This window comes from Pollicipes pollicipes, unplaced genomic scaffold, assembly GCF_011947565.3.
Source record: "Pollicipes pollicipes isolate AB1234 unplaced genomic scaffold, Ppol_2.1 Scaffold_3447;HRSCAF=4054_pilon_pilon_pilon, whole genome shotgun sequence".
Classification (NCBI taxonomy): domain Eukaryota; kingdom Metazoa; phylum Arthropoda; class Thecostraca; order Pollicipedomorpha; family Pollicipedidae; genus Pollicipes; species Pollicipes pollicipes.
The window spans coordinates 43,928,669-43,947,712 of record NW_023596297.1 but is presented as its reverse complement, the minus strand read 5'-3'; the positions used below and the strand labels follow the sequence as shown (position 1 = coordinate 43,947,712).

The window sequence follows — 19,044 nt, the reverse complement described above, 5'->3', positions numbered from 1 at the left end:
AATCATTCTGATGACGTCATTATGTAACACAACCCGATAACTCACATGGCACGAGCCTTGATTCACAAAACCCTCATTAAAATGCGACCAAACTGGTTATTCCAGAAAGCCTGCGGGAGTCGGGATTGTTAATGCCAGGCAGTGCGCCGCAGAAATCTGTGAGGGTGTTCGCCATCTTCGTACTAATGGATATCAGTCAGGGAGCATTTTGGCCTTCGTGATGTTCCTTGATTGCACCTGAGTCAGGAGCGTCGCTGATCGGGTTATTGGCTGGCAGCTTCCCATTTGATAGATGAACGCTGCACGGTTGTGGTCCGACTGTCTGTATGCCGAGACAAAGACGAGAGCGTGCTCATGTGCCGCTTGACCATTGCAAAAGGTGTGACGAAGTTCCCAACTGTGACGCCTTCAGACACGAAAAAGGATGGAGAAATATGCATTTATTTTTTTACAGCTACTAGGAATACGTAGTGAAACGCGCGTCACTGCACACGACCGATGGAGATGAAAGTACCGATACTTGTGGCGATCAAAACGTATCTAAATACCATCTTAAACATGTGAAGCGAAGTCTCCTGCGACAATACTTCACAACAAACGCCATCATCCCACGCCAAACATCTGACTGTTCTAACGCTGAATGCAGTGCAAGGCAGTACATCTTCCACCTGCACGCTCTACAGCTACACAAAGTCACATCTGGGCCAGTGACGCCACGTTCCCCGCCGGCCTATGTGCTGCACCTCTATTGCCGACTTCATGGTGGGATTCACAGCCGTGGCCTGTTTTGTGCTTGGATATCCATTGGATCGTACATGACCCGGAACTGCAGACTGATTCTTTCCTCCTTAGCGAGAGGATCCTTAGGAACCTGAAAGCGTCACAAAAAGCTGGTCACTTTTAGCAAACAATCTAAACACAATTTACAACAGAGTGCTCCGAATCACATTTATTGACAGCCCGCAAAGGAGGACTCCTGTGCTGCATGGCAAACAGCTGAGAAGCCCCGTGCAGGCGCCCTGGGGCACCGGGCCCGTCCGGAGACGGGCCAGAGGGGCCGGCGCTGTCTCACCCACCTGATGAACCCAGTCTTCCTGAGTATTGCCTTCCATCAGCAGTACGCTACCAGGGAACAGCGGAAACCGCAGGAACCTGGTGCCACCGCCACTCTTCTGGCGCAGCTCAAAATTCCGGACAGCACCTGGCGTGCACACAGAACCGGACATCACTTCGAGTCCGGGGCTTACGCGCATCGTCGGGCTGAAAGAAAGGGGTACAACATCCATCCCGGGCCGTAATTCCCAGGGTTCATCGGTAGACAAATGTTATCAGGCACTTTGGAGTCCCCGATAGCCTAGATAAATGAAGATGGAGTAAGATGGAGTAAGATGGAGTATGATGGAGTAAGATGGAGTAAGATGGAGTAAAGATGGAGTAAGATGGAGCAGAGATAAATGGAGTAACGTCACGGCGATGTTCACCCTCGTTATTGCTAGTCGAAGACGGACGGAGTTTCCGTAGAAGATTTGTGGCATTAAATGTGTCGTACACGTTGTAACGACAGGCTTCCGAACACAACAGCGCTCTGACATTCTGTTTCCCCTGTGAAAACAACAACAAAGCTGTGGCATCTTCTGCGGGCAAGTCCACCGGTCTTCAACCACTTCTCACGAAGGTGAACATCGCCGTGACATTATGAGCCTCGCGCCATTCCAAAGTCTCTGATAGTATTTGTCTACCGATGAGCCGTACGGATAACGGTCCGGGACGGATATTATTCCGAAAGACTGCATCGACGATAGAGTCCAAAGCCTGAGCACAGGCCGTGACTGGCTGACCAACGATTATTCCATGCATGGGCTTTACCGGTTTTTTCGCATGGTAGGACGGGAATAAATGGGAAGCAAACGAAGAAAAAACATCGCGCCCGGAAAACTTTGTAACTAACGGCGTACCCTTCAATGCAACCATTGCTGCAGCAGTATCGTGGCATTCGACGCACAGGCACGCAAGTATTATACATTCCATAAAATAAGAGATAGAATTACCAAATTACACCAGATTCGGTGATTTTCCGATGCTGACACTAGTTATATGGACAACATGGCTTTCGAAACCAGCAAAAAGTGCCGAGAGCAACTCTGGGTATTACACCCACAGCCCCCGGGAGCGCTGGACTCACGCTGTTGGCGGGGATACAGCGATCGAGCTCAAATTAGAACAAAAGATATGAGACTTCTAACGAATGCGTGATACTGCAGACGGTCGTGGATTTCGTCCCGTCATCAAAAAGCTCATCCTGCCCAACAGCTGACAGCACGGTCTGACAAACGTGTCCCAGTCGCTGCCTGCTCCGGTTTCCGCCCGCAGCAGTTCTGCCCGCCGCTCTGCCGTGTCCGTGCGATGTTGACGGATATCGCTGTCGAGCCCGCGCCGCAGAACCCACCGAGAGAGACGATGGCGATGGCCGGCTGTCGGCCCAGCGTCGGCTGGTCGTGAGTGTGCCACGGCTCGTGGTCGTGCCCGCTCCGGAATAGGCTCAGGTGGCAGCTGTTGAACTCCTGACCCGTGAGCTGCATCAGCCTGGGGGAAAGATGCAACACTCACATGGCAGCTGTTGAACTCCTCGCCCGAGAACACTCATCCAACACACGCGCGCCACACATACGTCAGCTGGTGGACCCTGATGCCCCAGCTGGATGAGTCTGCGAGATGGAACATTCGCGTGGAGGTTGCTGGATTCCTGACCCATGAACTGAAGCAGCATAGGAAGGGACAGCACAGGATGAACTCAGCTACGTTTGGATGAAGCACAATGTGATATGGCGGCTCCGAGCGGAGAGCTTCGACCGACGACGCTCTCATAAATCGATGTCAATAAGACCAACGTGTCATGACACCCCACGGACAACCGCTCTACCAAACCACGCCATCATAACGACTCGCTCGCACTGAATAGTTCGCCGCCAGCCTGACTAGTCTGACCGGTCTGACCCCGGCTCTCAGGCGGGGACCCGGGGCTTTCACAAGACGCAGGCGGCGCTGCCACGACAGCAGCCCACTGACCTCTGCAGCAGGTCGAGCAGCTCTGGCGCCCAGCTATCATTGGCGGGCATCATGAGGCCGGACTCCTCCAGACTGCACGGACCGAACCAGGCCACCAGCCGCTTCAGCGCCACGAACCGGCCGTCGGGCGCCACCTGGCGCGTCTGGTGCCACTTGACGTAGCGGCGCAGCGTATGGAACATGCGCTGCGGGACCGGCGGCGTGCGGCTCGGGTTAGACGAGGCACCGGTGGCGCACGGCTCGGGTTAGACGAGGCACCGGTGGCGCACGGCTCGGGTTAGACGAGGCACCGGTGGCGCACGGCTCGGGTTAGACGAGGCACCGGTGGCGCGCGGCCCGGGTTAGACGAGGCACCGGTCGCGCACGGCTCGGGTTAGACGAGGCACCGGTGGCGCACGGCTCGGGTTAGACGAGGCACCGGTCGCGCACGGCTCGGGTTAGACGCGAGTTAGACGAGGCACCGGTCGCGCACGGCTCGGGTTAGACGAGGCACCGGTGGCGCACGGCTCGGGTTAGACGAGGCACCGGTCGCGCACGGCTCGGGTTAGACGAGGCATCGGTGGCGCACGGTTCGGGTTAAACGAGGCACCGGTGGCGGCTCGGCTTGCGCCAGTCAGGGGGATGGAGGCGGCAATCCCAGGCCATTCATAGCAATGGGAGCGGGATCTCGGGTTAGACAAGGGGCCGGAGGCGGACACATCAGGTGAGACAAGTGAACAAGGGCGATCATCTCAAGCCAATCATGGCAGCGGCCATCTCACGTTAGTCGAGGGAGCGGCGGATCAGGCCATCGGGCACGTTAGTCGGGGGACCGGCGGATCAGGCACACCGGGCACGTTAGTCGAGGGACCAGCGGATCAGACACACCGGGTACGTTAGTCGAGGGACCGGCGGATAAGGCCATCGGACACGTTAGTCGAGGGACCGGCGGATCAGGCACACCGGGCACGTTAGTCGAGGGACCAGCGGATCAGGCACACCGGGCATGTTAGTCGAAGGACCGGTAGCTGACCCCTCAGACGACGGACCAGGATCAACAGCTCAGATCGGCTATTGGCTGGCGGGGGGGGGGGGGAGGTTGGCAGTGAGCCCTTCCAAAACTGTGTATCTTTTTAAAACTTATGCAGGCCGCTGTCACGTGCAACTAGACATCGCACCTCTGAGCAGTTCTCAGCAACAAGTAGCACAGTTACTTTAAGACGCATGATGCAACGTTTTCAAAGAACTTGTATGCAACCTATCAAATCAAGGGTGTTTTTCCTGCAGCCTTGTAAGGAGTCAAACTTTACGCCTCCCCATTTGGTTAAGACCGGGAACGTGGGTTTTGAGAGCTGACAAAGACCAACACGACGCGGGGTGAATCTGGGCCAAGGCCTGAGTAACCTGGGCCGCGACAATGTGGAGCCATCCCGATTTGCCTGCGAAAAGAACGGACAATCGTGCCCCACGACCGTGTACCGCTCAGTGCAGCATGTCACGAGCGTTTGGGAGCCGGCCATGCAGCTGCCAGTTTACAGTTCTTCGAGAATTGACGTTGGATCATGCCAACCAGGGCATATAGACAAAGAACAGAGTGCATTGTGTACGGGACTGTAACACCTCGAATCAGCTAGCTAACTCTACCCTAGACCAGGAACACGAGTAATCGATAAGGAAGCGACGAATGAAACGTTCTAAAAACCAGTTCTGAGTGGCAGTCACTTGGCTTACGCAGGGAGCAATTGGACCACCAAAATCATACAGGGATGTTGTCGGATCAGCCGTGACCATGCCCTCACAAAAATTTGTTTTCTCGATACCGCTCTCACAGTAGATGCACAAGTAAAAAGATAAAAATTAACTCACTCCGTCAGCTAACATGGGCAGGGCTTCCAACAGCCCTTTCCGGCAACGTTATTTGAAATAGGTACGTGAATAAATGCGCCAATAGATGTGAACGAATACGTGTGAGGATTCCTGAATTTCTGCGACGTTTGACGTCCAAAAATCAAAATTTTGCAAAGGTTGTCGAAGTAACTTTGTCTCTCCTGTAAGATAGCCGTGACCAGTGAGTCCGTTATGAGGTCCCCACCACAGCCCGCCCACTTACGCGCCCTTAAACGAACGGCCATGGCCATTGGCGCCCGACCCGTCACGCAATCGGTTGTGCTAAGGACAACATAACACGCTGGGCGCAGGATGTTCTCATTCTCAAGTCCGAAACACCGCCCTCGCACCTCTCCCCCTCCCCCTGTCCTCCCCACACACCCACGCGTGCCGGAAGGCGCGGACGCGGGCGCGGGCGCAGCGCTCACCTGGACACCGCAGTCGTTCATGAAGCGGGGCCAGTACCGAATCAGCGACACACCGCCGTCCGTCTCGGAGAGGCACAGCTCGCCGCCCTCGCGCACCAGCCACTCAGGCACGTTCACACACGAGGCGCCCGTCTCCTGCGCTGGCGGTGGCGGCGGTGGTGGCGGCCGCAAGCGCGCCAACTGGACGCGCCGGGCGACGGTCAGCACGCGGCCACGCGAACACCTCACGCCAGGTGACACGTTCAAGGCGCGTCGAGCGATTGCGCTGGGTATGGCGTTTGTTGGTCGCATTATCACCAGCGGTTCGCAATATGGGTCAAGACTGAGATCTGAGCCCACCTCACGCTGCGCGGGCCGTCTGACATCACGCACAGCTGGCACCGGCGAGCCGGAGAGCCGCCGTGGACGGCAACACGGCGTGATGGTGAGCGGTGGTCAGCAACGGGATCGGCGATCAGTGCCTGGGTCGACGGTCAGACCCAGGTCGCGTGTCAGTACCCCGGTTATCAGTGAGTGCCCGGGCGTCGGCCTGTATCCGGGTAGCCGGTGAGTACCTCAGCCATCAGTCGGTGCCAGGGTCGTCAGTCCGTACCTGGGGCGGTCGCCGGGGCTCCTGCCGGCCAGGCGCCTCGGTCGGCTGCAGCACCAGCGGCTGCATCAGCGGCCGCAGAGGCGGCGCCTGAGGCGGGATCACGTACCGCGGCACTCTGCCAACGGATCCGGGGACTGGTGACCAACAGCCGGGCCACAGAGGACTGGTGACCAACAGCCGGGCCACAGAGGACTGGTGACCAACAGCCGGGCCACAGAGGACTGATGACCAACAGCCGGGCCACAGACGGGGACTGATGACCAACAGCCGGGCCACAGAGGACTGATGACCAACAGCCGGGTCACAGACGGGGACTGATGACCAACAGCCGGGTCACAGACGGGGACTGATGACCAACAGCCGGGTCACAGACGGGGACTGATGACCAACGGCCGGGTCACAGACGGGGACTGATGACCAACAGCCGGGTCACAGACGGGGACTGATGACCAACAGCTGGGTCACAGACGGGGACTGATGACCAACAGCTGGGTCACAGACGGGGACTGATGACCAACGGCCGGGTCACAGACGGGGACTGATGACCAACAGCCGGGTCACAGACGGGGACTGATGACCAACGGCCGGGTCACAGACGGGGACTGATGACCAACAGCCGGGTCACAGACGGGGACTGATGACCAACAGCCGGGTCACAGACGGGGACTGATGACCAACAGCCGGGTCACAGACGGGGACTGATGACCAACAGCCGGGTCACAGACGGGGACTGATGACCAACGGCCGGGTCACAGACGGGGACTGATGACCAACAGCCGGGTCACAGACGGGGACTGATGACCAACAGCCGGGTCACAGACGGGGACTGATGACCAACAGCCGGGTCACAGACGGGGACTGATGACCAACAGCCGGGTCACAGACGGGGACTGATGACCAACGGCCGGGTCACAGACGGGGACTGATGACCAACAGCCGGGTCACAGACGGGGACTGATGACCAACAGCCGGGTCACAGACGGGGACTGATGACCAACGGCCGGGTCACAGACGGGGACTGATGACCAACAGCCGGGTCACAGACGGGGACTGATGACCAACAGCCAGGTCACAGACGGGGACTGATGACCAACAGCCAGGTCACAGACGGGGACTGATGACCAACAGCCGGGTCACAGACGGGGACTGATGACCAACGGCCGGGTCACAGAGAAGGACTAATGATCAACAGGTGGGTCACAGAGGACTGGCGACCAACAGCTGAGTCACAGAGGGAGACTGGTGACGGATCCGGATGCCAACGGATCCGGGGACTGGTGACCAACAGCCGGGTCACAGAGGACTGGTGACCAACAGCCGGGTCACAGAGGGGGGACTGGTGACCAACAGCCGGGTCACAGAGGGGGACTGCTAACCAGACGACTCACGGAGCAGCCGCAGTGGCACCGTAACCTGGTACATCGACGCAGGCCAAGTCCCGAGCCAATAGCAAACACCAGAGGGAGGACGTGAGTGGCCGCCACGATAACAGACAAGGTATTCAAAACATAACAGGAGCTAAGCAAACGACCAGAAAACCACTTGAAACTGTCAGTTTGTGACTCCGGAGCACGACAGCACTGCAATACACATCGCCTTCCGCACGTTTTCAATCTCTAAATAGCCACCGCTCTGGCCCGTTGGCACGCTCTCCGTGGGCCGTGGAGACCCGCCCGACCGCTCTCCGTGGGCCGTCGGGACCCGGCCAGCCGCTCTCCCTGGGTCGCGGGATCCGCCCGACCGCTCTCCGTGGGTCGCGGGATCCGCCCGGCCGCTCTCCGTGGGTCGTTGAGGCCCAGCCGGCCGCTCTCCGTGGGTCGTGGGGACCCGTCCGACCGTTCTCCGTGGGCCGTCGGGACCCGGCCGGCCGCTCTCCGTGGGTCGTGGGGGCCCGCCCGACCGCTCTTCGTGGGCCGTCGGGACCCGGCCGGCCGCTCTCCGTGGGTCGTCGGGACCCGCCCGGCCGCTCTCCGTGGGCCGTCGGGACCCGCCCGGCCGCTCTCCGTGGGTCGTCGGGACCCGCCCGGCCGCTCTCCGTGGGTCGTCGGGATCCGGCCGGCCGCTCTCCGTGGGTCGTCGGGACCCGCCCGGCCGCTCTCCGTGGGTCGTCGGGACCCGCCCGGCCGCTCTCCGTGGGCCGTCGGGACCCGGCCGGCCGCTCTCCGTGGGTCGTCGGGACCCGCCCGGCCGCTCTCCGTGGGTCGTCGGGACCCGGCCGGCCGCTCTCCGTGGGTCGTCGGGACCCGGCCGGCCGCTCACCGTCGTCCGTCCTTGGTGACGATGTGTGGCGTCTGGCCGTCGTCGGGCCGCGGCCGCTTGGCCGGCGGCGGCGGCGGCGGCCCGCTCAGCGCCTCCTCGTCAGACGACACGGGATCGAGCAGCGTGGTCGGGTAGCCGCCGGCCTCGCGCGCGTCGTAGTCGCGGTAGCCCTGCTCCTGGAACCACTTGTACTGCGGGTCTTTGCCGTACCTGCGGCGGCACGTGACACGGTCAGGGTCGGCGACTGGGCCTGGGGTGCAATGTGACGGACACGGCGCAGAGCAACGCCGGGCGGCACGCACTGTCACGGCCATTTCAGCGGAACAGGCGGTCCACTGGCAGCACCCTCACCACACCGGCTCGCCGTTCACAGCCGACAGATAGCTCCATCGATCATGGCAACAAGTACAGGAACGCTGGCGCCGCCAGACGTGCCGATCCGGGCGCACGACTGACCCGCAGGCGTCCGTCTTCATGGTGAGGTCCCAGGTGGGGGGCACCTGGCCGTAGGAGGACGGCTGAAGCGCTGCCGGCGCCGGCGGCCGCTGGCCAGCCGGCGTCTGCGGCTCGGAGCCGTCCCAGCCGCACTTCGGACAGCACTGGGCGGCGCCGGACGCGGCCCGCTGCAGGAGCATGTGGACGCCTCAAGACCACTGACCAACGGAGCACTGCCCCCCCCCCCCCCCCCCCTGCGCAGCGATGACAGGCGTTTTTAAGTTGTGCTCCAATTTTCATCACTTTTTGAAGAGGTCTGCACGGCGTCGAGCAACACTTGAAGGTTTTTTTTTTACTGCAGGAACTCCAAAACGCTGCTAGATACCTTGCACTGCATCAAACACGGCAGCCTGGCGTAAGCTACCTATCTTGTCTCTTGGTCACGCCGGAAAACGCTGATTACATTCAGAACAAAACAGACGGGAGTCAGACACCCCCGCAAGCCAACCGTGTGTTACCGTCGACCACCCCTCACCACCAGCCAGATTCCACCAAAAGGCCTATCGAGCACGTGCAAAGAAGGCGGCTACACGGCTGAGACGGCGCACCGCCAGTGGCTGGCGCCGCCGGACCAGCACACACCCACCGGGCGGCGTGACGGCACCATTCGGCAGCGGTGGCGGCGGCGTCGGCTCCATCTCGACCTTCCGCCGCCGCTTGGCGACGGGCCGGCCGGCCGCGCCCCCAGCGTCCTCCTGCTCCGGCTCCTGCTCCTGCGCGTCCTGTCCCTGCTGGCGCGCCTGCTTGCGCTCGGTGGCGGCCAGCACGCGCTCGGCCGTCTCCAGTTCGTCCTCGGCCTCGCGCAGCTGGCGCAACGAGCCGAACTCCTCGAAGAACTCCACCTTCTTGCGCCGGAAACCGAGCTTGTCACGCGCCGACACGTCCTTGCTGTTGAGTGCCAGCGTCAGCGCCGCCGTCACGCCCCTGGCGGAGAAAATACCAACCAGGCACTGCCACAGCCCACCTTTGACTACCACACAAGAGGTGGTGGACTTCACGACGGTTCGCCACACAACCACGACGAAAATGTACACGCAAACGCAGACTTCAGGGAACTCAGCAACCCAACAGGTTCAGTTTTCTAGCCAGAAAAGGTCCTAGTTCGGCGTAACACAAGCGGAGGCAGCGGCGCGCCGGCGCCTCTGACGCCCCCTGCCCGGCCGAGAGCGACAGAGACTCACCTCACGTCCACCGGGTGGCGCTGGTAGCACACGTCCAGGATGTGCAGGTACAGACGCGGGTTGGAGCGGTCCCGCTTGACGGCCGTCCGCAGAATTCCCAGAGCCTTGTCCGGCTTGTTCAGAATCTGCCAACAACACCACTACGCTGCTCATATGGGATAGGAATTCCCAGAGCCTTGCCCGGCTTGTTCAGAATCTGCCAACAACACCACTACGCTGCTCATACGGGATAGGAATTCTCAGAGCCTTTTCCGGCTTGTTCAGAATCTGCTAACAACACCACTACGCTGCTCATACGGGATGGGAATTCTCAGAGCCTTGTCCGGCTTGTTCAGAATTTGCCGGCAACACCACTGCGCTGCTGAAACGGGCCAGGAAATAACAGAAACGACCCGTGTGTGCCATGAATCTGTGTGGGAGGTTCGGATATGTTTCAGGCTATTACAGCCAACCACAGCTGGTGAAGAACGATTCAGCGCACGCCCGTTTGCCTATAAAACTGGTACTTGAGGGTGCCCGCGTGCTGCCATTGTACACCCACGGGCGCAAGAAATCCTTCACCAAGTTTTAACACGACACACAGGCGGCAGCACATCACACGTAACCCATGCAATGCCAGCCGATCGTGTGCTGTAGTAAACCGTGAATTCCGCACCGCATGAAACAAAACTGACTGATGATGTCTGGTTTAATATGTTTCAGCGTTCCTCAGCTTCATCAAAATGATGCTCTGCAGACGCCCAAATGAATGTAAGGATAGCATGGAATGCACAGACCACGTTAGACGGCGTTTGTTGCGTACTTTCCTTTAATCAGCCGGGTAGCATAAGCCAGTTTGAACGAATAATTTGATTCGGCGTCTGGGCAAAGGAGACCTCGGAGGCATCCGGTCGTGCCGTACAGAGCTGAGACCAGGCCGCGCTGACTGGTCCAGTCCGCGCGGCAGCCGGCTAGACTCAGTAGGTCAGCGAGTGGCCACACACGTTCTGAAACCCGAGCCCAGCACAGCTGGACTCCCGCACCACTGGCGCCCCAACACGACGCCGGTCCTTTCAAACACGTCTGTGTAAGCACACTACGTAAACGGAGAAATGCTCACAGTGGCCTTCCCCGCCCAACAGGAACACCCCACGTCACCGTTATATCACAACTGGCCCCGGATCTTTGGCTAGCGCAGACCCCATCCCATGCCGGCGCTATATCACAACTGGCCCCGGATCTTTGGCTAGCGCAGACCCCATCTCAGGCCGGCGCTCCCAGCGTTCCGGCTGGCAGTCAGTGCCTTCAGTGGGCTTTCCGAGCGGGTGGCGCATCCCACCAACCTTGAAGCAGAAGCGGGCGTGCTTCATGGCCCACCACGTGGCGAGGTGGGCGGGCGCGGCGTCGGCGGCCGCCTGGTACAGCCGGCTGCACTCGTCCGGCCGGCCGCGGCGCCGCTCCAGCCCGATCAGCAGCAGCCGCGGCCGCACCGCTGTCGGGAAGCTGGCCACCACCTGGCCCAGCAGCTGCAGCGCCGTGCCCACGTTGCCTGCTGGCCGACAGCGGGTCAGCGGGCGGTGGGAGCGGCCGGGGCGGCAGGCGGAGCGGAGAGACGGAGACACGCAGGCAGCGGTAACGCCGCGCCCGCGGAGTGCTTGGGCCAACGGACGGCCCGGCCGGCGGAGCTTCAGCCGGTGGGCACTCGAGGGCGTACAGCAAGCCGGGTTCGTCCGGAATGAGGAGATGCGATCAGTTAAACATGGTTTAAGCCTTTGGTTGCCGTTCCCAGTCGAGAGTAACTTGTTTTGAGCATGCGGCTCCAGAAACAGACGCAAACGTGATGACCTTTGAGCTCTAACAAGGCGTGATATAACCAACGTGTTATTTAACGAGAAAAGTGAACATGGTTAGCACACTTCTTAAAATTTCAAGCAATATCCTTCCTTTGAAACCGCGGTTCCTAAAGCGGCACAGAAGTTGTGAGGCGGCCGCATTTCATCCGTTCAGCAATGTTTTAGCTCCCAAATCATGTTTCCGGCACCGCACCGCGTCGCCCTCCGGCCGGGCCGGTCCAAGCACTCAGCCACCGAGTGGGCAGGCGCAGAGTTACGGCGGCGGCCGGCGGCATATACACACCACTCGCGTCACCAGCGGTACACACACGTCACACACACTACGCTCCGGCGAGCCGGCGACGGCGGCTGAGCTCTGAAATCAGACCGCGGCGTTAGTGCTGGGCACACGCTGGCGGTGAAGTACGGCTCGGTGCGAGCGCTACAGAGAGGTCGGCCAATTCCCAGTCTATCCTGGCATGGTGAACTGAATACAACGTGTCACGAAGGCATTCGGTCAACTGGCCAAAAAACCGCAATATTCAGAGATCATTGGGGAGACGTGAACACAGCAATGAGTTTGTTAAACGACAACTTCGGTCATTCTGTTCTGTGAGCATTTTTTAAAGTTTATCCTTGGATATGTCCATCCAGCCCAGCCTACGCGACACAAATTACGGGCACATGATGAAAGGCGTTACTATTCTGGCCATTTCGAGGTTAAACGCGATTGATTTGCTCTCAAAGCAATGGTATTCCGACGGAACACCGCAGCACGAGAGCCGACGGGCACTGGCGCAGTCCGCCGGCAGCGTCCGTGGTCAGCGCGCGCCGCGCCGGCGGCCGCTCGCTCACCGATGCTCTCCTCAAACGCCGCCCACTGCAGGCGAATATTGGGCCGCGTCGGGCAGTGCACCAGGCAGGCACGCTTGTACACCTCACGCACAGCGTCGGCTGGGTTGGCACGCGCCGCGTAGCCGGCCGCCACGTGCGACCGTTCCTCGGGAAGACGGCGCGACTCTGTTTCGTACTGGGCGCCGCCGCCGCCGGCCCGGTCGGCCTCCAGCAGGCGCCGCATGGCCGCATCATCAGCGGCCGACGGCGACGGCACCGACTGCAGCCGACGCTCCAGGTAGCGGGCATACTGCAGCCAGAACTCCTCATACTGGGCGCACGCGATCAGGCAGCGCTCGTACAACATGACCAGCGAGTCGTGGTCACCGTCGGCCGCTTCCAGCTCCAGGTAGTCGCGCCAGGCGCGCAGCTGACGCCGGTCCAGCGCGATCACGTGGAAGTAGGGCCGCTTAATCTGCCGAAGAACACACAGTCCATCACGCGCAACGCACAGAACAGGGTCAGGCGCAAGCCGTGACAGGGCGGAGTGACGCCGAGACGGTCAGCGACAGACTGCCAGCGCCAGGAAAAATCGCCACGGCCAAGCAAATGGTCATCTGTTTGGATGCACGTGGATGCAAAGTGTGACATTCTTGGTGGACAGATAACCACCTTGACCATGGAAAACTATTGATACTGTTCAAGCGATTCGGTCACACAAACTGCCGCCATGACATCAGTCATACTGTTAATAACAGTGGGAGAGGCGAGCCTGCAAGGTGATTATCCCCCTTTTTCTTTGATAAATGCACGCTTGACGTCGTTAGCCGCAGCGTCATTTACGCATCGCGGGACAAGGCCATCTAAATGTTCTAAATGACAGAGAAGCCCATGCCATGGTGTAAACCATTCCATCACGCAGCGCTTCTATCAACCTAACTCAGCCAGCTCAGTGCAAAACCCTGCCCATACAACGATGAAACATTCTATTCCCCATTGATTTGTGCAGAAGCCTTCTACTGTGCCTTCTGCCAGCCGACAGCTATCACGTCACCCTGTCGGTAGATCTTATCGCCTTGGAGTTGAGGCCTCCTGGCCTACCTTTTCCTCCAACTTCCAGCGTTTCTCGGCCTTCTTCTCCGTTTTCTCGTGAATGGCGACCAAGGAGGCCACCAGTTTCTCCTTGATAGCACTGACAAGCTTCACCTCGGGCTGCCGGATCTAACGGTATGGAAAGAGCGTCCAGTTACGTTCGTCTGGTCAACCAACCACAACGTAATACAGAGACGCCGTGGTGCACAAGACCTTCGTCTGGCTGCGGATCAGAGCCTGAGTATCTGTTGGCTCACCATTAGCCTGTTTACCAACCACTGCAAACGCCCCGGCCATTGGCGTCACCAAACCATGGTAAATGCAGGACCAGCGAGATCTCTAGGGTGAGATAAGACGAGACTCACGCCAGGAAAATGACGTCAGTACCCCCGCCTCCCAGCGTATTGGCCGCCCGTCGCCCGCCTACCGTGATCACCTTGGCAGGGTCGGCGAGCGGAGAGGCGGACTCCTCACGGTACGTCACGCCCAGCTCGAGACAGCACGCGCGACGCAGCGCCACGTACTCTTCACGCTCCAGGATGTCACGCGGGTGATGGTCCCGCACGTGCTGCAGGAAACTGGCGGCACAGGTGGACGGAGCGGCCTCGACAACGAGCACCGAGCACACAGGCGCAGGTGCTTCCATCTCCCATCTCTCATCTCCCTCCTCACTGCAGTCTGTACCCAGCCACGGTTTGGGGCCGACAATTCGCGGGTCTAGCCCTCTGCTTCGTCCCATGTCTAGAGGAGCACAGAATACACTCGCCTTTTGCAATTTTCACGGCAAATTTTCAAATGCCGGCCTGACAAGACTGTAAGCGTGCAATTATTTTTTGCTCCCAAGGCAAAATTAGGCACCAGGTCTGTATGGAACAGGCCTCACGTTGCAACGAATGCACGCGTTAATGTGTGCTTAAAAAAGAAAGAAGACAGCTTAGTTAAAAAAGGTTCTGAATTCGTAACTTAAGGGAAAATATGTCGTACATGAGCTACTTACTCGTCCCAGTGCCGGTTGTACAAGCGAGTGGGTATTTTCAGTAGGCGCCGGTAGACGGCGGTGACGTTGCTCATGGCCCCATGAGTGGATTCCCACTGGATAAAGCATTCCCAGAGGGCGTCGGACCTGAACTGGGCGCCGGCACATCGGACGGCCCGCTCACAAATGCTGCCGGCACATGTCAGACGTGTGAACGGACCGACGGACAACCAATAGCTGAGCGGCGTGGCAACATATGACGTCAGTTGCAGTCGGGTGTGAGGACCAATAGCTGGGCAGCGTGGCGCCACATGACGTCAGTTGTAGTCGGGTGTGAGGACCAATAGCTGGGCAGCGTGGCACCACATGACGTCAGCTGCAGTCGGGCGTGTGGACCGACAGCTGGGCAGCGTGGCAACACAAGCGTTACCCTTCCCCTTCTTGAAACATATTACGCAATACATTGCAGTTAGTACAATAAAGCATGCCAGACACGGCTGTTGGAATGCACCATCGTATCGCCATAGCCAGCAGCGGTCCAGGCGGTAGCCGGCGCCTCGGCCTCGGACACCACTCACGCTCGAGTCTGCTCCTCCGCTGTCTTCTGGCCCTTCACCGAGTCGCGAAACTGGTTCAGCAGGGCCATCCACAGCTCGATCGACAGCGGGATCGCCTTGACGGCTCGCTCTAGGATCTGCAGAGACCTGAAACCCGACCACGCCGCTTGAGGAGGTCCGAGGCCGAAACTGCGGTCATACAGTGCTCGCCTGCCCGCCTGTCTGCCTGTCTGCCTGTCTGCCTGTCTGCCTGTCTGCCTGTCTGCCTGTCTGCCTGTCTGCCTGTCTGCCCGTCTGCCCGTCTGCCCCGCCTGCCAGAGACGATCGGGTGGACGTCACACAGGTCCACACACGGGGATCGCGCGGCGCCCGGCCCGTCGCCACGGAGCTCAGGCACTGGCTCACCTCTCAGTGTAGCCGCTCCGCTGCTCCAGGTCGGCGGTACTTCTTCCAGTAAGCGTAACAGTACGGATACAGCGGCAGAAATGCGTTGTAAACGCCCTCGGATGGCGTCCAGGTTGGTCTGAAACACCACGATCTTTTCAGTTCTCACGGTATGAAAGAGACACTGGCGCACGTGGATTCAAGCATGAGTTGGTTTGGATCTCCTCACAACAGCCCCACCCACCCACCCCCAAAAAACAGCGTAAGCCAATTTACGTCTTCTGAAACCCAAACCAAAAACCAAAACAAATGCAGGAAATTACAACTTACACGAATCCCTTAGTTCATTCAATCTAATAATCGTGTTACATGTTGAATGTACCCTGGGTATCAACCGCCAGGAAACGATTTGCGGCCGGAAAAAATGCTTGGCAAACAGCCCATCCAACAGAACAGGACGAGCGAAGATAAAACATATATGGTGGATGCATCTATCAAGCAGTGCAGTTAGAGCGAAACCATTTCAATCACACTTTATTCGGGATCGACCATCCAGACAACTCATTACATCTTTTATTCGAAAGGTTGGTAGCAATGACACGGTTGTAACACCGGGAAACCAGCACTTCACGCCCAATGTCTCCACCCTCCCCCCCCCCCCCCCCCCCCCCCCTCCCCACACCCACCTGTTTCTCCAGTTTCTCCAGCCCTCTCCACACCCACCTGTTTCTCCAGCCCTCTCCACACCCACCTGTTTCTCCACATGCTGCAGAAGGTAGGTCCAGCCGTTGAAGTCGTACGGGTTCTCGCGGACAAACTGCCAGTAGTGTTCGAGCATGCCGTCCGTCGGCCCGACACACTGCTCCGACAACAAGTCTGCCGCGCACGCGATCCTCTCGGTGCGCGCCGGCCCGGCACCGCTGCCGCCGGCGGCATCCGCTGCCGTGGTGGGAAATGACAGTGGCTCCGTGCCGGTCCCGCCGGCGGCATCCACTGCCGTGGTGGGAAGTGACAGTGGCTCCGTGTCAGTCCCGCCGGCGGCATCCGCTGCTGTGGTGGGAGGTGGCAGTGGCTCCGTGCCGGTCCCGCCGGCGGCATCCGCTGCCGTGGTGGGAGGTGGCAGTGGCTCCGTGTCAGTCCCACCGGCGGCATCCGCTGCCGTGGTGGGAGGTGGCAGTGGCTCCGTGTCAGTCCCGCCGGCGGCACACGCGGCAGGTGCCGGTGACGGTGCAGGCCCTGGGACGGCAGGGGCGGCAGAGGGCGCCGAAGTCGAGGCCGCGTCAGCGACACCGCACCGCCCCTGAGCCCGGGCTTCAGCGGGGGGTTCAGCGGCCGGCGCCATTTCAGTGGTCACTGGAAAGTCACAGGCTTCAACCCCATCACCGTGGTTCGCCACAGGGTGGCGAGTCCGTACTGGGCAGGGAACTAGCGGGGCCTGGACAGCATCCAACCGCTGACTTAACACCGGAAACGGAGGGGCAAAGCTATCCTGTGCGTCCATAGCTCTCTCGCCCACCACGTGAGACACAGTCGCCTTGGTAGACGCCTCGCGGTCTGTAAACTCGCCACCGGGCGGGGGCTGAGCATCCGCCGAGTCCGTGGCATGACTGGGCGCCGCGGAAGATGCGGCTGGCTCATCCTGCACACACGTGGCCGCCTCCTCCCCTCCGGCCGCCCGTGGCTGAGCCGCATCATCCGCAGAGTTCGCCAGCGACTCCCTGATCGCGCGCCGTTCCGTCACGGGACTGGCACCCGCTGCGGTCGGCCCACCGCCCTCCGCTGCAGACGTGTGGCTCGGCACGCTTCGCGCAGCGGTGCCTCCCACCGGCCGGGAATCGGCACCTGGATCCAGTCCCGTCGCGCCCTCTGTCGCCTCCGTCGCGCCCTCTGTCGCGTCCGTCGCGCTCGTATCCGTCGCTGTCGCGTCCCCGCCGGCGGCAAACTCGGGCGGCTCGTACTGGTCCGGGTCGTCAAGGTCCGGCGGAAGCAGCGCCACCGGTTCTGGCAGCGGCGTGTCTACGGTTGGGTAGTCTCGCAGCAGCTCGGACACGTCCGCCGGTCGCAGCGGGCCGCCATACTCGGCTGGCAGCTCGGCGGCGGGCCCGGCCGACCCGGTCCCAGTCCCAGTCCCAGTCCCAGTCCCAGTCCCAGTCCCGTTCCCGTTCCCGTTCCCTTTCCCGTCCCCGCCAGGCCCGGTCGGCGCCGCCGTCTGCTCAGCCGGCTCCGGCACGTGTCCAGCGCCGTCTCCGTAGCCGTATGAAGAGCCGGGTGTCACGGTGGCCAGCACCACGTCCACGTCCTTGGGCGAAACGAACGAGGCCTCTAGATGCAGAAGACCTTGCACGGATAATGGTGGTTTCTCTTTCTTCCGATTCTTCCGTTTTGGGGGCATTTTTAGACTTTCCCACAGTGGCCTGAAACAGTGGGCAGTTCTGACATAAGCATATGGTGTCATTTGTAGTGTAAAAGTGGATGAAATATGGCTTCAGTCCTTTTCATATTCATTTCATTTCTTGATACAAGTATGGTCCATGAGATAGTGATAAGCTGTTCACCTTGTAGAAACAAACATTATGCAATAACTAGGTTTGTGTGCCTAACTTACAAAAGAATGCTGAAAGATTTTTGGATGTTTTAACTGTCATAACATACAAACCATACTAATATGCAGTAGTGTTCTTTTAAGTAATGAACACTAGGCCTACAAATCCCACCATCCAGCAATGCAAAGGGTAATAGAGCTTCAGTCTCTTACAGTAAGGCCTGATTATGGTGAGATGTATTGGTGAGTATTGGAAATATGGTCCCCTGCTGGATCTGCCTGTATATGCATCCAGCGCAGTGCATATATTTTTGGTAGACTTGGGTCTATGGGCTGGATCATATTTTATTTTGTTGTGCACCCTACGAAATGATGGTTATGATGGCATCTAGCTAAAATACATACTGGCAAACATACTTTGAAACTGCATGTGCTAAAGCAGTGGCAGTGAATATGGCAGAATTATCATTCAGCCTCCATAAGATGATCTTGGGGCCTAATGTTTTATAGCCTATTGTGTCCCAAGTCCAATGACACAAATTGTATGACCTGTTACTACACACAGGCTAGCAAGCACACCCTGTCATGACCTACTAATGGTAATAATGGATTAAAAAATTAAAAATGTGAATAAGCAATTTTGGCTATCTCATCCTAAAACTAATACAAATCATTTCCATTTCCTACATACCTTATCATACAGTAGCCATGCTAGCACATAGCATTAAGGACTATTGTCAATACCACTTTTGAATGTCTGTGATGAGGCACTAAGAGAGAATAAGCTAATTTAGTTGGTGTCAGCTTTTGGGGTTGAGTATTATTTCACATATAATGATGAATCTAGCTGCTGCCAACACATACCACATTGACACAAATAGCTGCCTAGATTGCACCAATGGGATCAATTCCCACAAAACATGCTGCAAAAAAGTAATAATGCACAGAACAGACCCCAACA

General features: G+C 58.9%; 1 protein-coding gene across 1 annotated transcript; it reads right to left on the bottom strand.

Annotated features, from left to right (window-relative positions):
• Nucleotides 1-430: 430 nt before the first annotated feature.
• On the bottom strand, nucleotides 431-16,394 carry LOC119092596 (pre-mRNA-processing factor 39). Its single transcript, XM_037215550.1, has 20 exons — nucleotides 16,293-16,394; nucleotides 15,658-15,680; nucleotides 15,563-15,601; nucleotides 15,179-15,304; nucleotides 14,622-14,789; nucleotides 14,061-14,202; nucleotides 13,634-13,753; nucleotides 12,400-13,007; nucleotides 12,087-12,099; nucleotides 11,210-11,326; nucleotides 9,888-10,012; nucleotides 9,312-9,630; nucleotides 8,668-8,756; nucleotides 8,304-8,421; nucleotides 6,059-6,067; nucleotides 5,361-5,540; nucleotides 3,067-3,251; nucleotides 2,447-2,583; nucleotides 1,077-1,201; nucleotides 431-871 (listed from the first exon to the last, which is right to left on the bottom strand). The coding sequence occupies exons 1-20, from the start codon at nucleotides 16,377-16,379 to the stop codon at nucleotides 770-772; spliced, it is 2,832 nt and encodes a 943-aa protein (XP_037071445.1). The 5' UTR covers nucleotides 16,380-16,394; the 3' UTR covers nucleotides 431-769.
• Between the last annotated feature and the right edge of the window lie 2,650 nt (nucleotides 16,395-19,044).